Genomic DNA, 10206 nt, shown 5'->3' with positions numbered 1-10206 from the left:
TTGGAGCAAACCATCACATGGCTGGAATCTCTTTTCCCTCTCCCTCTATGTATATGCCTACATATATATATATATACATACAGACTTAAGACTCAATATACAGCAGCATTCAATACATGTTCTCCTGTTCTCTAAATAATGACTTTTTGCTGTTAGTTGCTTTATAAGAAATCAGGACTTGTATCAATAGACAACATCTTGAACTCCATCTCTGCTGCATGACAAGATAACATTTCCCTTTGGGGATCAAAAGGAGAAGACTGAGGGCTTGCATTTCATCAGGTCTTGCTGTGAAGAACAGGAGGTCTTCCTCTGGGGCTGAGTGGAGCATTGCTTTGACTCTTTCAGATGTTTGCTTGAGGGAAGAAACAAAAGATCTGGTCTATCTTAGAGAAGTGAGAACAGATTTTCTTTTCAGAGAAGAAACTTGACAAATCAGTTTGAACTACACTTTGCGTGTTACCTTTTGATAAGCACATAAGAAAACACATGAGAAGCAAATAGGGTTTTTTTCCCTTGAAGTCTGTAGGTTACCATGACAGATGAAAGCCAATAGCCAGTGTTGGTGTCTTGCTAAGGAGAGTAAGGACAGGAGGAGTCCTGAATGGGTCAGGATTTCCATCTCTTTCCATGCTTTTTTTGTGTTATCAGAGCATCATGGGTTATGAAAGTGAAGGAGAGATTTTAGATCTCTATAGGAAGCAATGTTATCTATTGCATAGAGTATGTTGTACTATGCTACATTATATGGCTGTGTATGTTACCATCACGAGATACTGACAGGAAAACCCTTGATGGGAAAATGATTTTTTGATCACCTCTTCATCCTTTACCATTTTAGAACTCTTCACTTTTTTAGGGGAGCTTTGAGCTAGTTAAGCTCAAAGGGTTGTGACACAGCAGGGGCTGTACTGGATAGCGAATGGAGAGACCTGTCCCCTGTCCCAGCGTTGTGTTGCCTGATGGCAGCCTGGAGCCCTGTTTTGTGACAGTGGGCTGCTGCCAACCTGTGATGAAGGAGAACAGAGGCTGAAAGACATCAACAAGAAAGGCTGTGTAGACCCCGGTTCATGGGGTATACCACAGGTACAAGGGTCGTGGACAGCCTGCCGATGCCCAGGTAGGCTGCTGGGTGCTTTGGGTGTGCTGGGGTTGCATCAGCAGTGCTGCTGACTCCCCTGCTTAGGTTGCCTAGCTCATGCATGGGTGGTACATTTGCCCCAGAGAACAGTTGGACCCTCAGCTGCCCATTCCAGAACTACAGATTCTGTTTGGTGGAGTAATTTAGGATTTCAGATATTACTTGCAGTCTACCATAAGGCAATTTCAACCTTTAAATCTTTCACACAGTTTTCACTTTCAGCACTACAGTCCATCCTTTCTGCGGGCTCACGGGCTTCAGTACTTCAGTGTCTCTGGATATCAGGCTGTTTCCTTCTGTGCCCAGGCACAGATGTTGAAGTCTAGTTTTACGTGCTCAAACTTTGAAACCTTGGTGAAAACGAATACTGACACACCACTACAAACTGTCTGCCATGCTGGAAGAAGCTCTGGGGAGCCAACTGCCAAATTGTCACCAGCCACTTAAAGGGAAAGTTTGAATTGCTGGCCCTGCTTCTGGTGGAGTTTCCTTCTGTCCCGGATATAAACATGCCGTCCTAGACGGAGTTCACTGTTATTTTTAGCTATGACAAAAGTGCATCTGAAAAGCCTGTTCTGTTGCACTTGGAAAATACCAGATCACTTAAAGTGCCAAACATGCTGAGGGGAAAAGCATTCCTGGAGAGGGCTTGCCCTGGACAGTCTGCATGAACTCTTCACAGCTTCCGCTTCTCTCTTTTTTCCCACGGGCAGGCAGGCACGCTCACAGTCACACACACACACACAGAGTGCAGCTTGGGACTGCACAGGCTTGTGGTGAACCATACTCAGGGTATCCTTTTTCAAGTACAAATTCAAAATATGTCCATCGTGTTCATTCACCTAATTGAATAGAAGCTTCTTTGCCAAGCAGTATTATTTCTTTATTTGATTTATAAGCAGGAGGTTTTATTTAAATGGTAAAAAGCATTAACAGAGTCTTTGTTTTTCTCTTTTCTGAAAAAGCCATGGCCACATACCTTTTATTTATTCATGGCTGAGTAGATGATCTGAACGTGGCCTTTCCTTAAGCAAAAGTTATTGAGAGTTGTCACGGACACAAGAAAGGTCACATTTGGGAGGGGACAGGCACACTGCAGTCATCAGAATAATGCTTGGGAGAAGGCATCTCTCAGGTGATTTTGGAAGAGGGACAGGTGATGGACTGGAGTAAAGAAAAGAAATTCCGTGGCACCAAAATGCCTTCCTCGCCATCAGGACACGATGGGGGACTGTTTGGCACAGATGATTCTGCAGCCTGGATGCTGTAGAGCAGCGTCGAGACTGCGGAGCAGCATCGATGCTGGGATCAGCGTCCATGCCGTGGATGCGTGGAGCCGGCTGGGACGTTCCCACTCCTCAGGTGAGTGTCACCCGCCGGGACGGGCCATGGCGGGGGAAGCACACGAGGGGATGGAGGAGGCCCCGGCAACAGAGCAGGCAGGCACCCGTCTCCTTCGAGTGACAGCAGCGACCCGCCGTCCCGGGGCTCCGCTCTGAGACCCCCAGCAGACCCGCCACCCGCGGGTAGCGCAGCCTCGCGTGGGTACTGCCGTGCCGTGCCGTGCAGTGCCGTGCCGTGCCGTGCCGTGCCGCGCAGCACCAGGCCGTCTCCCTCCCCGCTGTGCGGGGGGCCACCGCGGGCGGAGCCCACCCCGCCGTGGGGCTGAGGTGGCGGCGGGGTGACAGCGCGGCAAGGAGCATGCGTGCGGGGGGGAAGGAGGAGGAGGAGGAGGAGGCAGAGGAGGAGGGAGGAGGGATGGCGCGGGGAGGCGGCCGCTGTTTATTTGCAGCCGGGCAGGCTGCGCCTCGGCAGAGCGCGAGTGGCCGGCGGCGGTCCCGCTGCCCGCCGCGCACCGCACCATGCGGCCGCCGCTGCCTCCCCGCACCGCGGCGGCGGCGGAGCCGGGGCCCCCTGCGCCGCTCCCCGCGCCCGCACCCGCGCCATGGTGACGGGCCCGGTGCCGGGCTCCCGCAGCCGGGACCGAGCCGCGCCGCCCCCGTGCCCGGCCCCGGCTCCGTGCCCGTCGGCGAGCGGGCGGCGCGGCGGGGCGGCGGCGGCGGGGGCGGTGCTGGCGGGGCTGTGCGCCCTCTGCTACGGCAACTCCCTGCGGGGCGAGTTCGTGCACGACGACGTCTGGGCCATCGTGAACAACCCCGACGTGCGGGCGGCCGCCCCCGTGGCCGCCGCTTTCGCCAACGACTTCTGGGGCAAGCGGATGGCCGAGAACACCAGCCACAAGTCCTACCGGCCCCTCTGCGTCCTCACCTTCAAGTAAGTGTCCGCCGCCAGCGCCGCAGGCGCGGGGCTGGGGTGGCGGCGCGGCTGCCCTCCGCCGCTCGCCCTTCGTCCGGACCCGTGCACGGGCAGCGGACGGACGGAGGCGGACGGCCCTGGAGCGGGATCGGGGGAGCTTCCCGGCACCGCCGCCTCCGGTCTCGCGTCCCGGGCTTCGTGATTCAGCATTTCGGCCCGGAGCCGTACGGGACGGGGTGCGCCCCGGGGGCGGGCGGGGTGGTCCGGCGGGTCGGCCTGCTGGAAGTTCCCAGGAGCAGAGGAGTGATGAGGAGCCGGTGCGGGACAGCCCGCCGCTCTCCCGGCTGGTACCCCACTTCCTCGCCGTCTGGGAACAGGTGCCGCGTCTTCTCGGGGCTACCGGGGTGGGGTGGTGGTGGTGCTAAAAGGGAAACCCGAGCACTTACGAGTGATAAGGGTGTTCAAATGGAATTCCCTGTGAGGTCCTTCTCTGCTTGATGTCTGGTACTTTTCTCCGCAATTGAATGATCGTACCAGAAACTTCCCCGGTGCTGTTTTGCAGCAGACCCATAGTCATGCTCGTCGTTCTCGTTAGCGCTGAGCGAAGGGTCTGACCGCTCACGGGGACCGCGCAGCCCGGTTCCTGCCGGCAGCCTGGCGGCTGTAAGCCTCTGCTGTCAGATACAGTTGCCTGCGAGCTTCGAATGTTCTCCGTGCACTGGGCTGAGCTGTAGAGGAGTTTAGGTTTTACAGGGATAAAGAGAAGTTGAGTGGCGGCAAAGTAACTGACAGGTACCATCGCTAATCCTAGAAGAAACGCCCAGATGCTTTTCTCTCTCCCTCTCTCCGGGGAGAATGATCATCTTAGTTACAGTTCATGCAGTTGGTCATACTTTCCCTGAGCTTGTTCTCTTTTTAATCTGTTCTGATCGAACGGAAATGGTGGTGAGTGTTTACCACTGTTTAGTATTTTAAAATGATGTGGGTGCTTGCAGGGAACTGTGCTGAAGAACTGGGGTAAGCTGGACAATCTTTAGCACTCAGGTCCTGTTTGTGGGTGATCGGTTACAAACCGATGGCAGGCATGAGAACCAAGCTAGACAGCCAGTGGTGAGTACACCAGGAGGAGGTGTTGCTGGAACCTGGATGATTCTGCTAATTGTGAAACTATTCATCAGTATACTTGATTTATAAGCAATGTATCCAGAACTCTGTGAAAACTGTTCTGTTTCTGAGAGGCAAGAGTAGTTTTGGGGAACAGAGCACCCCTTGTGCTCTCCCACGGAGCACTTGCCACCCGTTTATCGTAAGGGTGGGCTTGGAGCTGAGAGCCGTCAGCGTTGGCTGTCTGGGAGAGCAGGGCTGGGTGGACACAGGGTGGCACAGCACTGATAAACCAACGCTAAGCAACACAAACTAGATTGTTTATGACAGATTTTGTACCTTCTCCTCAAATGGGCTCTCAGCAGGTTTCTGTGGAGAGCTGCAGGGATGTAGGCAGCCACAGGCAGAGCTAGACACAGAGTGCCTTCTCTGTCGGGTGTCCAGCCAAACTGTTGCAGTTTCGGGAGCATTTTGATTAATCCATCCCTCCAGAATACGTCTGGGGGTAATTTGAGAGCTGAGTGAACCTGAGTGTAGCACCACTGACCACCTTGCATATGGTATTGGTGCTGGACTTGGCCTCCGAGATCAGGTGGCAGCTTTGAGGTTATGTTATGCTAATTAGCAAAAGAATCTGAAACTTTAATAATGGAACGGAAACTAAATGCTTTAGCTCCCATTTATCTGGGCTCTGAACTTTTTTTGCCTTTGCCATTTAAAGGAAGGTGGAGGGATTGTGTGTGTGTGTGTGTGTGTGTTTTTAAATAAAAGGATGAAGTACTCTCTCCATCTAGTCCTTTTTGGATAATAGACTAATTTTGTGAGGAAGATTTCATCCTGAAATAGTTACAATAACTATACAGCTAAGATGTAGGGTCTAAGGCAATCATTTGTTCTCTGCTTTGCATTTGGAGTAGGAAAGGAATCGTTTATCTTCCCTGGCTGCAGAGGAAGATTATTTCTACTGAGCCCCAAAAATCCTTTCTGCCCCCCCAGTTTCCACATTCTTCCCATTTCGTTTCTACCAGTAGGGTGTCAGAGGAAGATGTTAAGATCTGAGTGCAGTGGATCCTCCAAATCCAGTGCTTCCAAAGAGACTCGAGGAGCTTTTGCCAAGCAACACTGAGCCTGTGCTTGAGCCCTACGCTGCCTGCCGGAGCCCTCTGCCCCTGCCTTACTCAGCAGCAGGTTGCTGGTTATGATCTGTCCTCCTGCAGAAGGAAAAAGGATTTATCCTGATTTCTGTAAAATGCTCAACAGAAATGGACTTTTAGCAGGATGGTAACGAATGTCATTTGTTAATATTTTTGTTACAATTTACTGCATCCACTTAGGATACTTGAGAAAACTCTCTGATATGGGCTTTACAGGATCTTGCTGAGGAAGAGGAGAGACCAAAGTTTTTCTTTTTCCTTTTTTTCCCCCCCTTTTTTTCCTTTTTTCCTTTTTCCTTTTTCCCCTTTTTCCTTTTTCCCCTTTTTCCTTTTTTCCTTTTTCCTTTTTCCCCTTTTTCCTTTTTTCCTTTTTCCTTTTTCCCCTTTTTCCCCTTTTTCCTTTTTTTCCTTTTTTTCCTTTTTTTCCTTTTTTTCCTTTTTTTCCTTTTTTCATTTTTCCCTTTTTCCCCTTTTTCCCCTTTTTCCCCTTTTTCCCCTTTTTCCCCTTTATCCCCTTTTTCCTTTTCCCCTTTTTCCTTTTTCCCTTTTTCCTTTTTCCCTTTTCCCTTTTTTCCCTTTTTTTCCCTTTTTTCCTTTTTCCCTTTTTCCTTTTTCCCTTTTTTTCCTTTTTCCCTTTTTTCCTTTTTCCCTTTTTCCCTTTTTTTCCCTTTTTTCCTTTTTCCATTTTTTCCCTTTTTCCCTTTTTCCCTTTTTCCCTTTTTCCCTTTTTTCCCTTTTTTCCCTTTTTCCCTTTTTCCTTCTTTTTCCTTTTTTCCTTTTTTTCCTTTTTTCCCTTTTTCCCTTTTTTCCCTTTTTTCTTTTTTCCCTTTTTCCTTTTTTCCCTTTTTTCCCTTTTTTCCTTTTTTTCCTTTTTTTCCTTTTTTTCCTTTTTTCCTTTTTCCTTTTTTCCCTTTTTCCCTTTTTCCTTTTTCCTTTTTTTTCCTTTTTTCCTTTTTTTTCCTTTTTTTCCTTTTTTTCCTTTTTTTCCTTTTTTTCCTTTTTTTCCTTTTTTCCTTTTTTCCCTTTTTCCCTTTTTTCCTTGCTTTTTTTCCCCTTTTTCCCTTTTTTCCCCCCTTTTTCCTTTTTTTCTCTTTTCCTCCTCTTTTCCCCCTTTCCCCCTTTCCCCTTTTCCCCCTTTCCCCCTTTCCCCCTTTCCCTTTCCCCCTTCCCCCTCTTCCCTTCCCCCTCTTCCCTTTTTTCCTTTTTTCCTTTTTCCTTTTTCCTTTTTTCTTTTTCCTTTTTCCTTTTTTTCCTTTTTTCTCTTCCCCCTTTCCCCTTTTTTCCTTTCTCCCTTTTCCCCCTTTCCCCTTTTTTCCTTTTTTTACCTCTTTTCCTCCCTTTTTCCCCTCTTCCCCTTTTTTTCCCCTTTCCTCCTTTTTTCTTTTTCCTTTTCCCCCTTTCCCCTTCCTTCCTTCCTTCCTTCCTTCCTTCCTTCCTTCCTTCCTTTCTTCCTTTCTTTCTTTCTTTCTTTCTTTCTTCCTTTCTTCCTTTCTTTCTTCCTTTCTTTCTTTCTTCCTTTCTTTCTTTCTTTCTTTCTTTCCTTTCTTTCTTTCTTTTTCTTTCTTTCTTTCTTTCTTCTCTTTCTTTCTTTCTTTCTTTCTTTCTTTCTTTCTTTCTTTCTTTCTTTCTTCCTTTCTTTCTTTCTTTCTTTCTTTCTTTCTTTCTTTCTTTCTTTCTTTCTTTCTTTCTTTCTTTCTTTCTTTCTTTCTTTCTTTCTTTCTTTCTTTCTTTTCCCTTCCCTTTTTCCCTTCCCTTTTACCATTTTCCCCCTTCCTTCGCTTCTCTTTTTTGCCCCTCTCCCCCTTCCCCTTCACCAATTTCATCAAATCCAAGGCATTATAATAGTAGCAGAATTCTTTATCTAGTTGCTCTGCAGCTAGATGAAACTCTCATCTGGAAAGGCTTATTTTGAGTCTTGCTGTACTTAGATTAAGAAGCTGGGAGATCTCCAAACTGCATGCACAGAACAGATGTGAAGGGTGGGATGAAATTTATATCTACAGATCCATCAATCTGCAGAAACTTTGTCTCAGTCTCTTTTCTGTCCTTGGTGGCTGTGAAAGCAAGAGAAAGAACTCTTCAGTCTCTTTTTCTGGAGGCTTTCAAAACCTGCCTGGATGTATTCCTGTGTGACCTGATCGAGGTGAACCTGCTTTAACAGGACTAGACGATCCCCAGAGGTCACTTCCAACTCCTACCATTCTGTGATTTTTGTGATCCTATGATGCTCTGGAGATTTTTCATTAGACTGAACTTATCCTACATATATGCTGCATATTCCTGAAATGATCTCAATTAAAAAAAATTATCACCTGTCTGTCAGAAAAAATGTAAGGAGACATTGGGGAAATATTCTAACAGTAGTTCAGTGTCCCTGACGAATTGAAAGTCTTCAGTGGCAGTCCTCATTCCAGTAGACTGATGCTCTGGAGCGAAACAGTGAAAAGACCTCAAGTATTTGACATTACTCACACCAGATCTGTCAGGATGAATGATCAGAGGAAAATAAGAGCGGCTCATGTTACTGGAACCATTGAGAAAACATTATTCAGAGAACTGCTGCATTGCTTTGTGTAGGTTAACATCAGAAGGAGGGTAAAAAGCCTGCACATGAACTGTTGAATTAAATTATGTTTGCTTTGTGTCTTTGAACTCCCCTCACCTTTTTTTGCTACTCAATAAAGTGTGTTAAAACTAGTTGGTTCAGAAACATTCCTACTAAATGTGGGTAACTGTCAGTTGACAGGTCTAGCACAACTCCTCATCTGCACAGGAGCTCACATGGTAGGCAATGGTTTTCCTTAGTCTTTTGGAAAACTTACTTCATGCTCTCTTCTTCAGTTGCTGTCACTCAGACAGAGATGTTTATCTCCAGCAATTTTCTTCTCAAAGAGGTGATTCAACATACTTCTTTCTAAAGAAGGCAGCTTGTTGGACTTAGGCTATACTATTTCTTGGTGTCTTCCCTGTAAAATGTTAAGATGAAGTGTGGAAAGAAAGTAAAAAAAAAAAGATCTGTCAGTTCTAAATTCACTCAAGATTTTAAATTTAAACTGGGAGCTTTCTGTCTTACACCTTGTCTCCACTAACAGAAGTTCAGTGAATCATTTATTCCCTCAGTAGCACTGAAGTTATTCCTTAGTTCCAGTGGTTTTGAAAAAAATGTTTCTCAACTGTTGAGGCAGAAGGTGCAATCCTCAGTGCTGTCTTCCTCCCTCTTTCTCTTCTTGTCTGCCAAATCCCTGTTTAGACAGATTTTCAGGCCAGAAACAAACAAGTGATGGAAGTTTGATGTAGTCAGCAGCAGAGCAGACTGAGCCTGAAGGTGTGCAGTGGTAGGAAATAGTGAGAATGAAGCCCTTTGAAAGACCTCGATGCCAAGATTTAAAGACTTTTAATCAGAGATCAGCCTCCTGGTTTTGCAGATGGTTGAGAAGTGAAGGCCCTGACTGCTCCGCCTCTTTGGCAGCAGGATGGAGTGCACAGCCAACGCAGATGATGGTGAGGAAGATGCCTCAAGGAACAGTTCACCAGGGACAAAGAGTGGGCAGAAGGGAAAAGGTATAGACAGGTCTAGGCCACACAGCCATGACAAAGACTCAGGAAGATGACACTGGATAGAGAGGCACAGGAGATAACCTGGTCTTGCTTGAAGGAGGTGGGAGTGACTGTTGACTGGAAATGTGCTTGACTCTGTGGGGAAGCAGTGAGAGTGTCCACTCTGTCTGCTTCTGAGTGACTCTGGTGGCCCAGGAGGAGAGGAGCTGGAGGAGACAAGTTGTAAAGGGGAATGCAACACTCTCACCAGAAGACATATAGACACACAGTTTATGCCCAGAGCCATCCTACTAGTACTCTGTCTGAAAACAAAAATGGGAAAAACTGACAAGTCCAGGCTGTGCTCAGTTGCTGACAGCGGAACAGATGACTCCCTGGGTCTGCCCAGCAAGGCTGCTTATCCAGTGATGGCTTGGGTACATACATGGCTAGGGAGTGAATGAGACCCGTCACCAATGGTTCAGCATTCTGTGTGGGCACCAAGAATCTAATGTAAGACTAGCAGTGGCTTCGGATCAAAGCCTTAAGCTCGAGTTATATGTAAACGCATGGCAAAAGGGAATAAATTCAATAATTCATTGCCAACCTTCTGATCTATCTAGTTGCTTACAGCTGATCCGTCTGTTGTTTCAGCTAAATCACTGGCATGAGTTTCAAGGCCAAAGAGCTTAAGAAAACCAAAACAACCTGGGGCAGAAAAAAAAAAGACCTTAGATTTTATTTGTTCTTGATTTAATGCTATATTACTGTTTGACATCACAGGGTAATATAGAGGAGCTATAATGTGTCAGGTTAAATACACAGCACGCGAGTATTTTCTTCACTTTGTACATCTATATTAGGGCAATACCACAATATTTAAGGTTGTGTCAGTATTTCTCCTACAGCTTAGTCTAATATTTCTACCCTAGGTATAGTAATCGCTCTCCATACTGATATTGTGATACCTGCCATGAAATTGATGTAGTACTGGTGTAGCTGCGCTGGGTGAGG

The 10206-nt window shown here is 47.1% G+C and overlaps 1 protein-coding gene across 1 annotated transcript in view; it reads left to right on the top strand.

Annotated features, from left to right (window-relative positions):
* Nucleotides 1–3086: 3086 nt before the first annotated feature.
* Nucleotides 3087–10206, top strand: part of TMTC1 (transmembrane O-mannosyltransferase targeting cadherins 1) — a 151044-nt gene continuing 143924 nt past the window's right edge. Inside the window, exon 1 of the mRNA XM_062010316.1 lies at nt 3087–3415. Within this exon, the coding sequence (XP_061866300.1) occupies nt 3087–3415 (329 nt within the window). The remainder of the gene's footprint in view (nt 3416–10206) is intronic.

This window comes from Colius striatus, chromosome 1 (genome assembly GCF_028858725.1).
Source record: "Colius striatus isolate bColStr4 chromosome 1, bColStr4.1.hap1, whole genome shotgun sequence".
In the NCBI taxonomy this organism is placed as follows: domain Eukaryota; kingdom Metazoa; phylum Chordata; class Aves; order Coliiformes; family Coliidae; genus Colius; species Colius striatus.
Note: the sequence above shows the minus strand (reverse complement) of the source record. Positions and strands in the feature narration are given on the sequence as shown.